General features: G+C 44.8%; 1 protein-coding gene across 1 annotated transcript in view; it reads left to right on the top strand.

Moving 5' to 3' along the window:
• The first annotated feature begins 684 nt into the window (after positions 1 to 684).
• The window catches only part of SOS1 (SOS Ras/Rac guanine nucleotide exchange factor 1), an 84,431-nt gene continuing 65,002 nt past the window's right edge, over positions 685 to 20,113 (top strand). Inside the window, exon 1 of the mRNA XM_034764011.1 lies at positions 685 to 788. Within this exon, the coding sequence (XP_034619902.1) occupies positions 702 to 788 (87 nt within the window). The 5' untranslated portion in view covers positions 685 to 701. The remainder of the gene's footprint in view (positions 789 to 20,113) is intronic.

Raw genomic sequence — 20,113 nt, 5'->3', positions numbered from 1 at the left:
CCTGAGGGGACAGGGTGGCGTCTGCCCCTTCCCCCCCGCCCCAGCAGGGTCAGCGGGTTGTCATGGGCGGGGGCTGGGATAAAGAGCGAGGTGCTGTGCGCCCTCCCTACCTGTGAGGGGCGCTGTCTGAGGAAGCGCTCCTCCGCCAGCCCAGCGAGGCACTCGGCACTCGGCTGAGCTCCCTGACGCCTCCGGCTGACCCGCGCTTCCGCCCTGGCGCAGGGCGAGTGGGCGGGGGGGCATACGCCTCGCGCCTGCGCGTGTCGGCCGACCCTCACGGCGCACGCGCCCTCGGGAGTAACCGCCAGGGCGAGGAAAAAGCCCCGAGAATTCCACCCGCGCTCGAGCTCCCGGCGCAGACCCCGCCCCCCACCCCTCCGGGGCATGTGAGGCGGCGCGTGACCTTCCGCCCTGCAGCGCGAGCGGGCCGGCCTGTCCGCGCGGTTCCGTGGGGCCGGGCCGGGCATGCCCGTGCGGCTGGCGGGGCAGGGTGGCCGCTCGCCCGCCTCCCCGCCGAGCGCTCTCCGGCCGCGGGGCCCGGCCTGAGGAGAGACCCGGGGGGTGCTGGGATGCCGCCGCCCCCCGGCGCTGAGTCCTGCCGCTGGCGGGTGCTGCCGCTGCCCTCCGGCTGTCCGCGGCCGCCGCGCCGGGCCGCCCACTGATCCCGCGCCGGGCCCTGCCGGGAGCCCGCCGGTGGCAGGATGCAGGCGCCGCCGCTGCTCTACGAGTTCTTCAGCGAGGAGAACGCGCCCAAGTGGCGGGGGCTGCTGGTGCCGGCCCTCAAGAAGGTGAGGGGGGCGGGGCGGGTCCGGTCCGGTCCGACGAGCCGAGGGACTGACGGGGTCGGGGGGGCACGTGGACGCTCCTCACAGCTCTGCGTGGGGCAGGGGCTGTGGCCAGAGCGGGAGGGCTGGGGCTGGGGCGCTCCACCTTTCCCGAGCCTGAGTGGCTTGGTGTCAGCCCGGGTAGTAAGAAGAACAGGCGTCCTTGGGGCACCCTAGAGGCTGACACATGGATTGGAGCATCAGCTTTCGTGCGCGACAGCCCACTTCATCGGATGCATCGACTGGAGCACGGAGAAGGAAGCTCTGTCTACACCTACAGAACGTGGAAAGGTGGAAGTAGCCCTGCCACGGCTAAGAGGCTAATTAATTAAGCTGAGGTGTTAGCAGGAGGGAAAAAAAACGTTTGTCATGGTAATCGAGATGGCCCATTTTAGACAGTTGACAAGAAGGTGTGAGGATATTTAAGGTGGGGAAATAGATTCAATTGGTGTAATGACCCAGCCACTCCCAGTCTCTATTCCAACCCAAGTGAATGGTATCGAGTTTGCATCTTAATTCAAGCTCAACAGTTCCTGGTTGGAGTCTGTTTCTGAAGCTTTTCTGCTGCAAAATTGCCTCCTTGAAGTCTGTTCCTGAGTGACCAGAGAGGTCACTTGCTTGAGTACCCCCCAGTTTCATCTCACTTAAAAACTACTTGCTTACAAAATCGGACCTAGAAATACAAAAGTGTCAGTCATACAATTACTGTAAAGGGCTTATTTTTTAATGTTTACCCTAGAATTATAAAATAAATCAGTTGGAATATAAATACTGTACTTACATTTCAATGGATAGTATATAGAGCAGTATAATCAAGTCATTGGCTGTGTGAAATTTTAGTTTGTCTAGTGCTTTTTCTGTAGCCTGTTGTAAAACTAGGCAAATAGTTAGATGAGTTGATGTAACCCCTGGAAGACCTCTGCGTACCCAGAGGGGTATGTGTACCCCTGGATGAGAACCACTGGTCTAGTTGCTGTTTGAAAGAAATAAGCCCTGTGTAAAGGATTCTCTAGGCTTTGTCAGTAGAGTCAGAGCAAGAGTGGAGGAAATATATCACACTGGTTCCTATCAAACTGGAGAGCATTTTGCTAACTTCTGGTTAGTGTGTTGGTGCTTCTCTTGTGTTGAACTGGTGGTATGACAGCCTAATTTATAGCCAGAGTGTGAGCAATTTGGGGCATGTCTATGACTGTAGCAGTGGTGACTTCTTTTTTTTTTCTTTTTTCTTTTCAACAGTATGGCTTCATTTATCTGCACTAATGACTGATCTATCACATGGTATCAAATATTGCAAACACACTTCAAAAATTAACCCTTTGATATCTCTAGTTTTATTTTATTTATGATACTTCATATCCTAGTGAATGTACTTCAATAAATGTTATGATCTCAGTAATGTGAGACGTCACTGTGCAACACTGTGCTATTAAACCTTTGCTGAGGCCTGGGGGGAGATCCTGACAGATTTTTCTTTGGTTGCTATGTTTGCAGATGATAAAGTGAATTTGGTTAAGTTTTCGTGTGTTATTGTGGATCATTGTTTCTATTATGTTTATCCTTTTTCAGTCTCACTTGGTCTTACATTACCAAGGAGATCAGGCTCATAATTTGCTAGTGAAACCTTATTCTTGGACATATTTCCTTTGTGTTCCAGTTTGGCTCAGAAATTCATTGTTTTTGTTTATAACTTTTTATGGGACTCTTTCTTCTCCCAGTTCATTAGTTCCAGAAGTGATCTTTTCAGCCTAGTCAAGGTAGCTTGTTGTCAATCTCCTTTTTTAATGATGTATAATGGTTTACTTGGACAAGTATATGTGCAGTTTAAAACATAAGTGTAACCGCTGTTTTAAACAATATCCGTTTAAAGGAACTTGAGCTCTAACTTTTTAAATTATAATGAAAAATTTGTTTATCCCCCTCCATTTTTGTGCATATGAAATAGTATGGCTGAAATTGAAATTTCTCAGCTGTGAGTCACACAAGTTAACCTGTCTTTTAAAAATAACATTCAGCTCTTTATGAAAGGGGAAAAAATATAGTATTGACTTAGGTTAGAACTTAGATTTTTTACTTGTACGTTCTACAAGAGCTTATGTGGCGGGGTGGGGGGAGACTTTAGTGAAAGTATTTTACTTAATTGGAACTGTGATTTAGTGACTTTACTTTAGTTTTAGTATTTTGTAAGAATGCTTTTTGCTAAGGATTCATTAGGAATGAGGGAACAGTAAGACTCACTCTTATGTGTTCATTAGAATTTGTGTGTGTTGGAAAAATGGAATATGGGGAAAATGGTCAGGCTGTCTTATGATCCACTTCTGAACTTTGTCCATAGAAAGCAAGACAAAAGGGGTTCAAGAAACCATTGCTTGGAATGGATTCAGACTGCGAAACTTACTCAACACCTTATTTCACATACAGCAGACATTCTCGGCATTTTACAGGTGTATTGGTTTTAACAGTTAACTGGAACTTCTGAGTGAAACACTCGCTCTCAGTTCTGGCTGAACTGATGCACTTCCCACTGTGGACTAGAAGTCACAAGTGTTTCAGCTGTATCGATTCAGCCTGTCTTTCTGACTTCATCTCACAATGCATTTGCCTCATGTTCCAGAGTGAGCATGTTTTCCCAAGGTCTCTGGCACTCTGTGCTGTTCTGCTTGTGGTAACAGAGTCTTATCTGTCTATTCTCCAAAGCATTTGCTGCTGCAATACACACACGATCACTAAACTTCTGGGCTAGCTACCCATATCTTTGCGTCTTGCCATACGTCTAAACATTTGAGTAGCAAGCTGAACTAAGGTTTCCTGGGATCTGGAGTAGCAAGGTGCAGGATGTCTCAGGCTTGGTCTACACTACCCCCCTAATTCGAACTTACCTTGGTCCACACGCGGCAGGCAGGCTCCCCCGTCGACTCCGCGGTACTCCTCTCGGCGAGCTGGAGTACCGCAGTCGACGGCGAGCACTTCCGGGTTCGACTTATCACGTCCAGACTAGACGCGATAAGTCGAACCCAGAAGTTCGATTTCCAGCCGTCGAACTACCGGGTAAGTGTAGCCAAGGCCTCAGTTGTTCACAAAATGGGGCACTAAGCACAGTGCCAAGCAATCCTGGGCAAGATCAAGGAGACTAGTAGGAGCTCCAACAATAACCATTCTTTTGGGACCACTCAGGTCACTTGCTGCTTCTGTGAAGTGTTTGTTTATATCTTGGTGAGCAAGCCAGCCAATGAGTTGGCCTTGATTATCAGTGTTTGCTGGAGAAACTCTCATGAGGGTGTACTTGCTGAGGACCAGCAAGAAAGGAGTCCTGGAGTTTGAGGCCAACTGTCAGAAGAAGTTGATGAAAGTAAACTGCCAGGGATGATGAGAAACCTGCCATACTAGGTAGCATTCCTTTTGGTTTCTATGTATTGCATTTATTCTGGTTCACTGTGTATATCTGGGGAGTGAGAGGCAGACTTACTTGGAATTGGGAAATATTGGGGGTGAGTGAGTTCTGAAGCTTCCCCCTCCCTGCATTAATTTGCAGTGATGTAACAAATCTTAACTGCTCCATTGTTCTTGAGACCACTGTCTGCTTCATATCTTCATTCTAGATACTGCCTACCATGCTCTAGAATCCTAGGTTACAGCTGCTACCATTATTTGTTATAAAGGTAGAAATGGAAACTTTTGCCCTTAACCAGCATCCATTTTAGTAAAATCCCATTGGGAATGGGCCAGAGATAAGCAGCTGAATACAACGGAGAACATTTAAACATTCAAGCTCCTGGAAAAGTTAAACTTGTATATATTGCTAAATTCTACAGGCACAAATGCGGTGGGGGAGAATCCCCCAGAAGAAAGCCATGGGTCTATCAGAACTGGTGGACAAAATTGATACTATGAAAATAAGTTCACCGTGGAACTAATTTTTATCAATGCATCAAATATTTCAGCAATGCAATCGTTCGGCTTCGCAACTAGTATGCATCTGGTAAAAGTTTCACACTCTACTGGCCGGAGGGCTAAACCTATAGCCAGAGGCCAGTATGTAGGATTGGTGGAGCTGGAGATGGTGGCAGCTGGGGAGATCTAGAGAGAGCACCCTGGAGACAGTGTCCAGTGCTCTGAATCCAAGCAGTTCATGAATCTTCCCATAATGTCCCTGGGCATATCTACAGTGTTTTGGAGCCCATGGGAGTGAGCCGTCCAGCCCATGTCGACAGACTCAAGCTCAAGGACGCTGGCACTAGTGCTCTAAAGAAAGCACTGTCTACGTTGCAATATGGGCTGGAGTTTGGGCTCTGAAGCTATGCTGCAATTTCAGTTCTGTCTACATATCTCTTTTTAGAGCCCCTCTAGCCGGAGTCTGTTGACCTGAGCTGAGAGGCTCATTCCCGTGGGCTCCAAAACTCTATATAGATGTACCCTGTCTGTCAATAGGTGCCATATACATCTGAAGCTTGCACACACCAACTGATTGCTAGAAGGAAGAGAGAGCTTTCTCTTTCCTACTCCTTTCCCAGTCACCTTGCCAGATTTTAATACCCTTACTCATATTGATGGGCGCATCCCGAAGGACATCCTCTATGGCGAATTGCGATCTGGAAAAAGACCCAAAGGACACCCAAAATTGCATTTCAAGGATGCGTGCAAGTGAGACCTCAAAGAAATGGACATGGATGTGGACAAATGGGAAGATCACACTCAAGACCGCAGCCTTTGGAAATAAGAGCTTAACAAAGGTCTCCAGAGTTATGAGAGGAAGCAGTCCAGCTTAGCAGAGAAAAGAGCTCGCAGAAGGCAGAGCCCAAAACATTGAAACATCACCTTTAAATTTGACATACGGCAGAGATTCTCTCTCTCTCGCTCTCTCTAGTGGGTTTCTTCAGCCATGTTCGCAGCTGTCTTAAAACCAACTGAGTATATGCTTTACCTCTCGGGCGCATACCTGTGGTCTTTCGAGACTGAAGGATGCCTACATACCCAGGTTGGTTAGCACGTCTGACTTTAATGGGACTGTGTATGAGGTCCGGACTCACCCCTGCGGCGCCTCCTGCTGGTTGTCCAGGGAATTAGCTCACCAGCCTCTGGAGCGCCCTCTGCAGGGCGGTGATCCGACTTGTCCTCTGCACTGGCCCCGTGTCCCTCCCAGGACCCCAGTGCCCCTTGCTCTGGGTGCTGCCCCCTGGCAATACCCACACACGCTGGGTCTCCCCTCCCTGGGGAACCCCCACCCACTAACCCCACCTCACCTCAGGATAAGGCCACTGCCAGTCACCAACTAGCCCCCACTCTTTGGGGCAGACTGCAGTATAGGCCACTCATCATCGGCAAGGTTGGGTTTGGACCTGCTGCCTTGGCCTAGCCTTGGGCTGCCCTCTGCAACCCCCACTACCCTTTGGCCTATTACCAGGCCACAGCCTGGGGCTATCCAGGCTGGAGCTCCCCACCTCCTCAGCCTTTCCCCAGCCCTGCTCCACTACAGGTACCCTGTCTAGCTCCCTGCAGCCAGGCCCTTCTCTCTCTGAAGGCAGAGAGAGAGACTTGAGCTCCTGGCTCCCAGCCTCTTATATAGAGCCAGCTGAGGCCTGATTGGGGCGTGGCCCAGCTGCAGCTGCTTCCCCAATCAGCCCAGCTTAGCAGCTCCCAGCCACCAGCCTTCTGCAGGGCTTTTCCAACCCCTCTGGGCAGGAGCGGGTTTCCACCCAGCTATAGACTGTTTGGAGAGTAACATACTATATAATGTACAAGAAAGCATCCTTTTTCTGTGTCCAATTAAAATTTTTCATGCCATGATATGATGGGGAAAGCATCATCATCAAACACATGTAGTTTTTTGAGGATTGTTGTACTAGCTAGACTGACCATGGTTGATTGGCGTCACACCAAACATCACATAGTGAAGTTCCCCAATCTGGCTCAATCCTGTGAATCTACAAATCTGTGGGGCAGTCCTGTGGGTGGTGCCAGGTAGGTTCAGGACATGCACCCTTTTCTGCGTTGATGGAGAGTTTAAGAGTATGATGTGCTGAGGTGTTCTTTCACCATCCTGGTGACATGGCAGAAGAGCATGCAAATGTCGCTATTGAATATAATGAGCAATTGGAGGAATGCCAGATCTCTGAGAGCTGGATGTTTTGCACAAAGTCAGAGCACTTTATTCTCAGGATTTGGAGCTGACAGCACATATGGAATGTATCTAGCTGCTTCAAGTCTGCCTGTAAGAGGGTCCAGGTTTCTGACCTGTTTAGTGATACAGGTTTAGGGGAAGGGCATGGTGTGTATTCTTGGGTGCAATATTCCCAGCCAGTGAGGAAAGCAACATACAGTAGTGGAATATTCATCATTATGATGTCTATGAATGGCCTGTCGTTACCCTCTTGCTACATTTGGTTGGCATCTAACAAGGAATATTTAAAGGCCCCAAATGACACATTCTTATCCTTGCCTGAGACACTTGAAATAATAAGGAATAAAATAATTCCTTAAGGTAAATATACTTCAAGAATTCCTCAATTCCTAGTTTTTAGGGTATTTTGTCAAACTTAAGATATATTGTTCTAAATCTCCCCCATCTTTGCTGCACAGCTGCATTCCAAACTTCCAGTGCTTACACAGTTCAAATGATAATGTGACCTTAACTTGTTTCTTCTGATCCTCCACTAGAACAGATATAGAGTCCAATAAGACAGATATAAACTGCAATGCACTGAATAAGGAAGATGTTGATGTGCACTCTGAGATGCTTCCTTACCTGATCAGTGGTATTTTGAAGGAGAAAAAGCAGAGGAACACAAAGCCCTCCAATAACTCAAGGAAGATATTGACAAAGGACAAAATATTCCTAGCACTCCACCAAGATAAGAAAGCAAGGAATAGGAGCCAGCATGGGGTTTGAGAAGCTACAGCTGCAGAGGCAGCAAGATGATAGGACTACAGACAGAAGCTGAGTCTGAGGTTGAAGAGAAACTGGAACATGAGATCTCTTAGGTGACTGGGGATGATCGAAATCTGTTATTTTATTGCTGCTTGGAAACAGACACTAAGGATGTAGCTAGACATCATCAATCAGTGCCTTCCAGCAACTTCAGTCAAGATTCTTCCAATCTAGTGAATTTACACTGTCTTCAAGAGACTGTGCCTGGTTATGAACCTTCCCCCCGGCCTACACCACCTTTCCATACATTATACTACTCTGGTTCAGACAGTAGAGATCTTTCATGCATACCTAGAACCTGCTTCTCTCCTGAACCTTAGTTTTTGTGATAAAAAGGGTGGCAGTTGAGGAATATCTTAAATGTTTTATATCAGAGGGGTAGCCGTGTTAGTCTGAATCTGTAAAAGCAGCAAAGAGGCCTGTGGCACCTTATAGACTAACAGACGTATTGGAGCATGAGCTTTCGTGGGTGAATACCCACTTCGTTGGATGCTCCAATACATCTGTTAGTCTAGAAGGTGCCACAGGACTCTTTGCTGCTTAAATGTTTTAGTGATCCTCAAAAGAAGTAAATCAAAAGAACTGATTATCTTTCCATAAAAATGTTCCACAGTTTCACATTCACATCAGTACAGAATATAATGAAATAATTGAGCTTTATTCATAACAAGGCAGCTGGTACTGGCACTCAGTTTAAGAGACACTATGAAAAGTCACACTTGTTTGAAATTATTTTACCAAAGTTGACAGAGCTCAGGGAAAAATATTTTTCTTTATTTACAATTTACTATAATGAAAATAACCACACACAGAATGCTTCCGGAGGTACAGTAACTCCTCTATTGTCAGCTTCCTATGTCTAGGTCTTTTAAAGAGTAATGGTGGGGAAAAACAACTTTTGAAAAAGTGATTGTAAAACTATGCAAATTGGCTGGGGCACGCATGCTATGCCTGCTTATGAAACTGTTTTAACACCTCTTTTTAACTGACTTCATTTCAAATGGTTTCACTACAATCCATTGCTCGACTTGTTGCTCACAGTAACACTGGATGTCATTAGTTTCTCGTCTCTACTGCATTACCTATATAGGACATTCCTTATATTAACTTACGTGACACAGTTGTTCTGAACTCCTGTTACCCCTGCAGATTGTGGAAGATAAAATTGAGTAGCTGCCCCACCTCCTTCCAATTCTTGCTGTAAACCTCTCACTTAGTAACAACTTGTTACCAGATGTGTAAAACCACCCCCTGGGTATACTGAAGATGTGGTTAACTAAATCTGCATCTCTGTTAGTCTTTCATAGCCACACAGAGTTGCTGAAGTTGGTGACTGGAAAAAATACAGGTACTTGGTGTAATTTGAAGATAGCAAAACTTGGGCTGGATCACAAAGTATCAAGAGGAATAGATAACGATTCAACATGTATGGGTTTGTGTACAGAGTCCAGGTATTCTTTTTTTTATTTTAACCAGGAGGGATAACTGTTCATTTTATTCAACTAGCTGTGCAATTCACCATGGCCTGTTTCACTATGTTGCTTTTAGACCTGCAGGTAATAAGCAAGTGAGAGCTATCAGTAGTTCTATAGCCTCTGGGGGAAGTCTCGCTCACAGACAATCTCTTGTTATCTCAGGGAAATTTCTTATAAAAATTCTAATGTAATTACAGTACAGAAAATTCCAATTCTGTGGTCTCCCCTGCCCATAACATTTCCACAAATAAACCATCATACAAACTGCATTTGCAAAGTGTCATTATTTTCCAGTTCTGCATCTTTAGCATTTTCAATCTTCAATGTATAGTCCAATCTTTCTATTTCAGGTAGGCTAACATCAACTTCTGTGGTTTGACAAAGATCCAAAAGCCACTCCTTCCAGTCATTATTGAAAATTAAATTGATATTCAGAAATGTGGATTCTTTACTTTGGCAGCAGGAGATTGTTCTGTATCCAAGTAAATGATGAAAGGAAACCAAATTTCTAAATATTTTTCATTTGCTTCTTCAGTGGAGATGTCAATCTTTCCATTACAACTATTTCCCCAATTTTATAATTCAGTGCTGTGGGGGGCAGTGAAGGTGTGTTCTTCCAGAGCTCTGCTACAAGCATTCTGGCTGTGTCATGAGTCATCTCTGAGTTACTGCTGAGCCTGCTTAAGCCATCCCTGAGCCTGAGGTGAGTCATCAGAGGCAATTACCTGCAGGTCTTGTGATAGGCCCCACTCCATCCAACCAGGGTTCAGCCAATGCACAGGCAAGGACCCATATGATCCCTTAGAACCCTATATACCTGCCTTGGGAAATAGTTTCTCTAGTCTGCTGAGCAGTGTCCAGTCATTACTTGGCCAGGAGCACTCCCATTGCTTAGTAGTTGTGACAAACTGCCCGTGCCCCTGCACTTCTGCTCCAGCCTCTGCCTGTTCTTGGTCCAGCTGGGCCTTGCTTCTGCTCCACACTCTCTGCCTGTTTCCATGTGAGCCAGTATCTGCTCCTGCCTCATCTATCCGCCCTGCAATTCAGATAGTTTGAGCAGATTCCCCTCTTTGTGCTCAGTCCGGCAGCTGAGATGGAAACCTCCTGAACATCTATTACTGAGATGTTGGAGTTAGTTCAGTGCCTTCAGAGCCAAGTTGCCCAGCTGCAATTGAAGAATTCCTCTGTCCATTTACAGATCCTGGCAGCCTGAGTACTTCCAGTGAATCTAGCTGCAGTATCCATAAAACGAGCCCCGAAGGTCCTGCTGCCAGAGAGGCTTATCAGATTACTAAGGCTATGTCTACGCTACAGACCTTACAGCGGCGCAACTACAGCAATACAGCTGTGCTGCTGTCAGGTTTGTAGCTGCGCCGCTGTAAGGTCTCCCGTGTAGCTGCTCTGTGCCGACGGGAGAAAGCTCTCCTGTCGGCATAATTAAACCACCCCCAACGAACGGTGGTAGATATGTCAGTGGGAGAGTGTCTCCAGCCAATATAGTGCTGTCCACACCAGTGCTTTTGTCGATGAAACTTTTGTTGGTCAGGGGTGTGAAAAAAACCAGCCCTAACTGACATAAGTTTTACTGACAATAGTACTTGTGTAGATATAGCCTTACTGGTGACTCCTTAGACTGGGTATCACTTCTAGAACAGGCAAGTCCGAACCTTGGCCATTTTGACCTGTTCATTTGTCCCTTTTCACTCCTTAGATTACCTGAACCGTACTTGTATTGCTGAAGCCACCTGCAGTTTTTTAAACAAGGCTATTGGTCCATCTCAGCATATGCTGCCTGCTTTCAACATCTGCTCACTGATGTAGAGTAGAACAAGGCACCACAGGTCTATCACTTCCACGAGGGACTAGACGATAACATAAATGATGAGTTGAGCTAAGTTGACCCATACACACGCTGTGCTGAGCTCAGACATTGAATTATACATATGGCTTGACCATTGATTGTCTGGTACATGTCCAGTCCCAGTCTAGCCCAGTCCCATTCCCATCTGCCTCCAAAGGCAGTCCCAGGGCCAGAACCTGGGCAGATTGGCACAATGCGAAGACACCTCACTGAGCGGCAGATGGTGTACTGGCAGTTGAACAGTCTTTGCCTGTACTGTGGTGGGTGAGGCCACTTTGCCACTAAATACTCCATCAAATTCAGACCTGTGCAGATCCAGGAAATGACCATGTCCTTCCCCAAACAGACCCCTCTTCTGCGAACATGCATTTTTAACAGTTGTGAACTGTTGCCATCCCCAGCTGCAAGTCTTTCTCTGTGTCTGCATCCCGTCTATACCTGAGGTGAGCTTCACACAGCTTGTGCTTGTGGATTAGGGGGTCTTCAGCAATTTTGGTTAGCCTTAATGAATTCTGCATCCACAAGTTTTGGTACAAAGAAAGCTTGCTCCAGACTTAGTGGAGTTGATTGATGGTACCATGCTGTACTTAGGTCCTGTCACCCACAAAATTGCACACTTTCTCATCAAAATCCAAGACCACAAAGAAACTCTCCAATTTAACTTATTTAAATCCCCCCTCTTCCCAGTCTTGCTCTGCATCCCCTTGTTCTCAGTCCATGATCCAAATATCTCCTGGAAGATGCAGGAGATATGGCGTGAGTCTGGCTACTGCCAGCAATGGTGACTAGGCACCAAGAAAATGAAGAACGCCATGGAGAAGACCACTGTCTTCTGTAATTCAAGGAGATAATGGCTCACCAATCCCTGCATAATATTGAGATTTTGCTAATGTTTGATTTAAAAAAAAAAATAAAAAAAAGCTGATGTCCTGTCCCTGTGTAAGTGTTATGGCTGTCCCATCAACCTCCAGCCGTGGGCTTAAATTCCATTTGAATTAATTTATCCCTTGTTGGAACCAGAATTCAGGGCCCTACAGCAGTGGCTTTCAATCTGTGGTTTGCAGATCCCTGAGGGTCCAAAGACTATGTCTAAGGTTTCCAAAGGGGTCTGCACCTCCATTTGAAATTTTTTAGGGGCCCACAAATGAAAAAAAGGTTGAAAACCACTGCCCTACAGGAATACTTCAATGAGAATCTGGCAAAAAACATTATCTGTCAGTTTACATCCACTGCTGGGGCTCCAATTCCGATTGCCCCAAAAGAACAGCTCTTTGTATCTTCCATTTGGCTTTCTAGGCTATATCACTTCGTCCAGTGGGATAAATATGGATCCCAGAGAGGTGTGGACTGGGCAGAGCTGAGACAGGTCCGCAATGTCCAGTGCTTCCTGTAGTTTGCCGACTTCTACCAGTGGTTCATCCGTGAGGTTTTCAAAGGTAATGACCCCAATTACCCAGCTGCTGCCAAAGGACACTGCTTTTGGGCTTCCTGTGTCCAAACAATCTGCTTTTGATCAACTGAAAGAAACATTTACATCAGCACCCATCTTAATTCACCTGGAGCTGACTAAACTCTTTATTGTCAAAGCAGATACTCCTATTATGTGATCAGAGCAGTGCTATCATAGCAAATAGGTCCCTGAGTGTTCTCCATCTCTGTGCTTTCCACTCCTGAAAGCTGATGCCTGTGAAACAAAATTACAAGGTCTGTGACAAACTGATGGTCATCAAAGCTGTCTTTAGGACTGGTGTCATCACTTGGAAGGCGCACGTTTTCTTGTTTAGGTATATTCACGGATCAAAACATTGAATATTTGCAAACTGCAAATGCTCTCAATCAACACCAGATCTGTTGGTCCCTTTTCTCCCCCTCCTGATTTGATTTTTACCCTGACCTATTGCCCTGGTACCCGAAATGCGAAGTCTGGCATATTATCTTACAAGAGCGAGTATCTAGACAAGGGGAATAGACCCCCCCCCCATAGCTTGCCACAGTCTTGAAGTCCTGTCATCTTATCAGTGTACTAGCAAACAACGATTTGCTGTCTTTTCAGGTCTTCCTTGCCTCATGGTCCATTTGCGGTAAAATTGAGGCCAGCCATCACAGATCTGGCCCCCTGACTCAAACTTCTCGGTCAAGAATGAGATTTTCTTGTTCAAAGATCAGATCTGTGTCACCTATAGTCTACCACATCTAACCATGCTCCAGCTATATCATGACTCATCCCGACAGGCCATTTCAGTCACTAGAAAATTTATTGAAACTGATTTCTCGATTTCCGGTGGCCAAACCTATGCTGATGTATAATGTTGAACATTGCAAGTGTTTATGTATGTGCTTGGACAGCCTCTTGCTTTCTCCTCCACCTCTTTTCTCCCTCCATCCCCCCAACACACACACACACACATACATCCTGCCAAACCACTGGGTGCTTTGGTTCCCTTGCCAACTCCATCTCAGTCCTGGTTATCTATTTCTATGGACTTTCTCATTGACCTCCTGAATTTCCAGGGCCACCCAGCCATACTAATTATCGTCCGCCTTCTCACAAAGATGTCTCATTTCATATGTTGCTGGAAAATTCCTACTACAGAGGTGACAGATATGATTAAACGATCTTAAAGCTTCATGATTTACCATCTGACATTGTTTGACTGAGGATTTCAGTTCATTTTTTTTTTTTTTTTTAGGAATTATTTAAGATCTGAAATGTTAATCTGTGAGTTTCCTCTGCCTATCATCTGCAGACTGATGGGCAGATGGCGCAAGTGAACCAAATTTTGTAGCAGTATGTTAGTTGCTTTATCAACTACCTCAGAATGGCGGGTGCAGCTTTGCTGAGTTCATGTATGACACTTCCGATCCGACCACAGATCAGTCTGCCAAAGTCCTTTTTATGCCAACTATGGCTTCCACCCTTGTTTTCACCTGTCCGTATTGCCAGCTTCCCACATTCCCACATAGCCTCTAACCTGTGTAAGCACCTGCACCATGTCCATTAAGAATTGAAAACCCACCTAGAATCAGCCAAAAGGGATTACAAAAGATACACTGACCTCCTTTGGCAGGACACCCCTTACATCACAGTCGGTGGTAAGGTATGGCTCGATGCAGTGCATGGACACACAGCCTGGCCCTCAAGGAAACCTGACTACCGATATCTCGGCCCATTCCAGGTAATCCAGCTGATTAACCTGGTGGCCTTCAAACTTTGGCTACCGAATAGATCAAGGTGCATCCGGTGTTCCATTATTTCCCTGCTGGAAAAAGTACATCAACTTCTTTCCTGGACAGATACAGCCACCTCCCCCCTCTGTTACGGTTCAGGGGTCAGAAGAATACCTGGTGAGGCAGATCTTGGACTTCAAAGTTCTCCAAGGGAAGTTCTTGTATCTCATCAATTGGGAGAGCTTGGTGCAAATCATCCTACCAGGTTTCAGTAAGACCAACTAGATCAAATTTATATTGAGAAATGAGCAATTACAATTCCTTGTTTGCTACTCAGGCTCCTAACATTGCTGTCTGTATGGTGCTTTTTGTTTAATCCCATCGGTCAGCTCAGCAGCAATGATGGGGCCGAATGAAGTCTTTCTACCACTTTCTATCTTGTATCTGCTTCATGGTGTCGTTCATCTTTAAACCTTCTTGTTTGATGTCATTCTTTACCATGTCTATCCAATGCCTTCTCTTCTTGCCTTCCAATTGCCATCTTTTTTGTCTTCTCCATACTGATCTTCAGTCTGAATTTTCTGCCTTTCCAGTCTACCTTGTCAAGTAATCTCTGTAGATCCAACTTGGTCAGTGCCATAGAGATCAATATCACCTGTGACTCTAAAGTTATGCACTGTCCGCTCACATACCATGACTTGTCTTGTTTCATTTGTCTGTGCTACAGCCATTACCATTCATTTGTCTGTGCTACAGCTTCCAAATCTGGCAATAGTGTGTATCCTTGTCTCACTTCTATGGTCATCCCCAAACCATTTCGTCAGCTTCATGTCACTCTCACCACGCTCATCGACTTTCTTTAGATGTTTTCTGTCTGCTTGATTAATTTCCAAAGGATGCCATTACATTCTTAAAATTCGCCATAACCCTTTCTGCCAAATGCTATAAAAAGGCAGTTTGAAGTCTATAAAGTTGTTGTAACAGGTTTGGTTATGTTCTTTTCACAAATAGCTAACCTATTGTACTTCCTCATGGTTTAAATTCCGCCTGTCCCTCTGCAAGTGCCTCTTCCACGTACCTCTTCATTTTCCTCTTCGATATCTTGGTGAATGCTTTTCCTGGCACACTCAGTAAGCTGATTTCTCTGTAGTTCTTGTACTTGCTCTTATCTCCTTTTTATGGGTAGATACTGTTATCTCTCTTGTCTGTAAAGCTTGAGTAGCTTGTGCATCACGTTTACCAGATGTTCCTCACTGGCTTGCAGCAACTCTGTGGTTATGTTGTCATTTATGAGCACCATTTTCTTTTTCAAAATAGCACTGGTGGATAGATAATTAAGTAACTTCTTCTCTTCATGTCCTTTGCCTCCTTGATTATTCTTAGCATCTCGATTTTGTGCTAAATAAGTGGTCATCTCTGTTGTTAAAAGCCCTCCTGAGTACTCTGACCAGGAGTCCATGGCACCTTAAAGACTAACAGATTTATTTGGGCATAAACTTTCATGGGTAAAAAACCTCACTTCTTCAGATGCATGCTTCAGAGTTCCCTGAAGTAATCTATTATCTGTAAAATATTCTGCAAGGCAATGTCATTAGTGCGGATATGAACTATCACCAATCAATCCTTGTCTGTTGACTACAGAAGCCTATCCAATCTTAGTGACACCTCACATCTTGGCTTTGGGAAGGTAGCACACCATCCTGTTGTCCACCTGTCCCTAGCAGCTAAGTACTGAATCCCCAACATAGTTCAGTTCAGTCTTTATTTGAACTATTTTGTGACTGGCCTATAAATATTTAAAGTTGGCATGTCTAGGAATAAGCTTTTAGGTATGGTAAAGCCAAACAATCCTTGTTCTTTTGTATGTTGCCATGTTTGCTCTGTCTTACGTTTTATGAATGTATTATGTATGTATTGTAACTTATGATTTAAAGTTATAAAAAGATATGAAAGAATACTAATTTTGACAAATTATCTGCCTAGTTGAGAATGTGTCCATTCAACTTTCTCTTATCTGTGTAGAAATAGTCTCTTATGATATAATTCCATAATTTGAAGCTCAGACACCTTATAACAGCAATCACATGCCTCTGCACTACCTCACTGCTATATATATCTATAACCTGACAGCCATAACCATAAACTTGTCCACCTCAAATGTATGCACCAAGTTGTACTCCCAGATTTGTAGCCAGACAGCACAAAATACCTGTTCGCTTTTCTGCTGCATACAACACTCTTGTGAGTAGATTTATTCTAAAACAAAGTATGAACAATTTTTCAGCTCACCCCAATCTTTATCTTGCATTAGAAATCCAGGGCTTATCTGCCTTGAAGACTATGATTAAAGAACTAGTAAAGTGGTAACTTCACAAGATGGGAGTGAAAGGTGAGCAACTGAGAGGGAGAGGGATTTGTAGTTGGTTTAAAACTTCTAAAATGTCATGGAAGTTTCACATGCTAGTTTAGCACTCTCTGAAGCCTTTGTAAAAGATTTAAGCAGTTGTTTTAAGTCTCCCTTATCTCATCCAGATAAGCATTTCAGAACAAACAAGTTTGCGTCATTTCAGGGTGTGGTCAAGTGTTCAGATAAATAGTGATCTTTGGTACTGGAGTGTGATGTTTGGCTATTTATATGAACTCAGTAAACAGACCATTAACTTCATCTTCTGAGTTCATGTATTTATTAGCATGTGTGGGGGTCAGCTTTCTGATTCAGAAAATTGAGGAAACAAGTAGGGGGTCATCCATTTTGGATCGGGTTTTGATCAACAGGGATGAATTACTTGTGAATGTGAAGGTGATTGGGAATTTGGGAGGAAGTGATCATGAGCTGATAAAATTCAAGCTCCCATGGAAATAGGGTAACCAGACAGCAAGTGTGAAAAATCGGGACAGGGGGTGGGGTGTAATAGGAGCCTATATAAGAAAAAGACCCAAAAATCGGGACTGTCCCTATGAAATCAGGACATCTGGTCACCCTGCATGGAAAGGATGGTGTGAGAACAGCAAAAACAAGGACACTTGACTTCAGAAAGGCAGATTTCAACTCAGAGAAATAGTATGCAAGTTCCCATGGAAAGACCAATTAGAAAGAAAAGGAGTCGAAGGGGTCTGGCATTTCTTAAGATAGAATTCTAGAGGCCCAACATCAAGCTATTCCGATGCAGAGGAAAGATAAGAAGAGCCACAGGAAGCCAATGTGGGTGCACAAGGAGCTTTTTAGCTCTCTAAAAACCAAAAGGGATACAAAATAGGAGGGGCATGTCACCAAGGAAGTCTACATGGGAATAGTGCAAGCATGTAGGGACAAAATCAGGAAAGCTAAGGCAACAAGTGAGTTACTGCTGGCAAGAAATGTTCAAGACAACAGGATGAGGTTCTTCAAATATGTCAGACAAAAAAAGAAAGATCAATGATGGTGTGGGTCCGCTGCTCAATGGAGAAGGTCAATTGGCAATGGAAGATGATAGGAAGGCAGAGCTCCTCTATACCAACTTTTGCTTCAGTCTTCTCATAAAAAATATGTGACCGGGCAACTAATGAAGTAGCCATAGACAATAAAGGGGAAGGGATAGAAATTGGGATAAATAAAGAACATGTCAGAGATCTTCTGACTAATCTGAATGAATTCAAATCAATGGGCCCCGGATGCTTTTCATCCGATTAAAAACTTAATTAACTTTTTTTGTTCTACAAATAAAAGTACACAACTCATTTTAATATTAGTAGTCTTGCCTTTCTAATGCGATGGATGTGCCCTCTCTCCCCTGCTACGACAGCCCCCGAGCTGGAGCTGTGAAGGAGGGGGTCTCTCCCCTACCACAGCAGCCACAAAGCTGAGGCTGGAAAGGGGGGCTGTCTCTCCCCGACAGCCACAGCTCTGGAGCTGGGGAAAGTCACTTCTTTCTCTGGCCGCCGCAGCCCTGCACATCCCAAATTCCCCCCATCCCCTCTTCTCACCCCACTGTCCCCTCCCATCTACTCCCTATTCCCCCCCCAAGGCCACCACCTCACCTTACATGTGCGTCTTTTCCAGGGTCCAGGCCCCTAATTAGTGGAGCCACACCTGTGCGGCTCCACTAGTTAGGTGGATGGCCCTTCATTCTCTTGTGTGAGGCCGCCCAGACGCACACCTTAGAGGGAACTATCGGCGGACCACCTGAATGTCCGGGGACCACCGTTTGAGAACCTCTGATTTAGACCATCCATGAGGGGTGTTTGTCTAATCAGCTCTTAAAAATCTCCAATGATGGAGATTTCACAGCCTCCCTAGGCAATTTATTCCAGTGCTTAACCACCCTGGCAGTTAGGAAGTTTTTCCTAATGTCCAACCTGAACCTCCCATTGCTTTTTGTCCTGTCCTCAGAGGTTAAGAACAACAATTTTTCTCCCTCCTCCTTGTAACACCCTTTTACATACTTGAAAACTGTTATCATGTCCCCCCTCAGTCTTCTCTTTTCCAGACTAAACAAACCCAGTTTTTTCAATCTTCTCTCATAGGTCATGTTTTCTAGACCTTTAATCATTTTTGTTGCTCTTCTCTGGATTCTCTCCAATTTGTCCACATCCTTCCTGAAATGTGGTGCCCAGAACTGGACACAGTACTCCAGTTGAGGCCTAATCAACGCGGTGTAAAGCGGAAGGATTACTTCTTGTGTCTTGCTTACAACACTCCTGCTAATACATCCCAGAATGATGTTTGCTTTTTTTGCAACAGCGTTACACTGTTGACTCATTTAGCTTGTGGTCCACTGTGACCCTCAGATCCCTTTCTGCAGCACTTCTTCCTAGGCAGTTATTTCCCATTTTGTATGTGTGTAACTGATTGTTCCTTTCTAAGTGGAGTACTTTGCATTTATCCTTATTGAATTTCATCCTATTGACTTCAGACCATTTCTCCAGGATGTCCAGACCATTTTGAATTTTAATTTTATCCTCCAAAGCACTTGCAACCCCTCCCAGCTTGGTATCATCTGCAAATTTTTTAAGTGTACTCTCTAGCCCATTATCTAAATCATTGATGAAGATATTGAACAGAACTGGACCCAGAACTGATCCCTGCGGGATTCCACTCATGTCCTTCCAGCATGACTGTGAACCACTGATAACTATTCTCTGGGAACGGTTTTCCAACCAGTTTTGCACCCACCTTATAGTAGCTCCATCTAGGTTGCATTTTCCTAATTTGTTTATGAGAAGGTCATGTGAGACAGTATCAAAAGCTTTACTATTTAACAAGTCTTGAAATCATGTGCCAGCCTGCGTTAATGCATATTCTCATTGCTGCTTTCCTTATCTTCCCTCGCTAAACCTATATTTTTGCTTTATCCACTGTTGCATCCTAAATTAGATTGTGAGCTCTTTAGGACAGGGACTGTCCTACTCAATTTGTACAGCAGCTACTACGGTGGTGCTCTAATCCCAGTTGGAAGGTTTAGGTTCTAGGTAATGCAAATACTAACAACATATGATACTATAATCACAGAGTGCAGTAAACTGAGCTGTCCCCGATTTTTTGCCTGATAGGCTAGTAGCTTTCCTGCTGTTTCACAAGCGCCACCAAAACCATATCATACAAGCTGTTCAGAATGAGGTGCTGGGCAAAAATCAAATTTGCTTCAGATCCAGAATAAAGGCTCTGGTCAGTCAGTTGGCACAGAGATTTGTTTTTCAAGAGTTGCCAGGGATTTTAAGGTAAAAAGCAATGACTCCTAGAGGTGCTTTAAGACCCACTAAGTGTGGACATAATTTGTCAAACTAAACCAACTCTCATTAAAGTTTTAGCAAACTAAACAAATTCAAAGGCAGGATCTATAACAAAGAACAGTACCCAAACATGAAGCCTCCTGGGGTGCTTCAG

The sequence above is a fragment of the Trachemys scripta genome, chromosome 3, assembly GCF_013100865.1.
Source record: "Trachemys scripta elegans isolate TJP31775 chromosome 3, CAS_Tse_1.0, whole genome shotgun sequence".
In the NCBI taxonomy this organism is placed as follows: domain Eukaryota; kingdom Metazoa; phylum Chordata; order Testudines; family Emydidae; genus Trachemys; species Trachemys scripta.
This window is presented reverse-complemented; position numbering and strand designations above follow the sequence as displayed.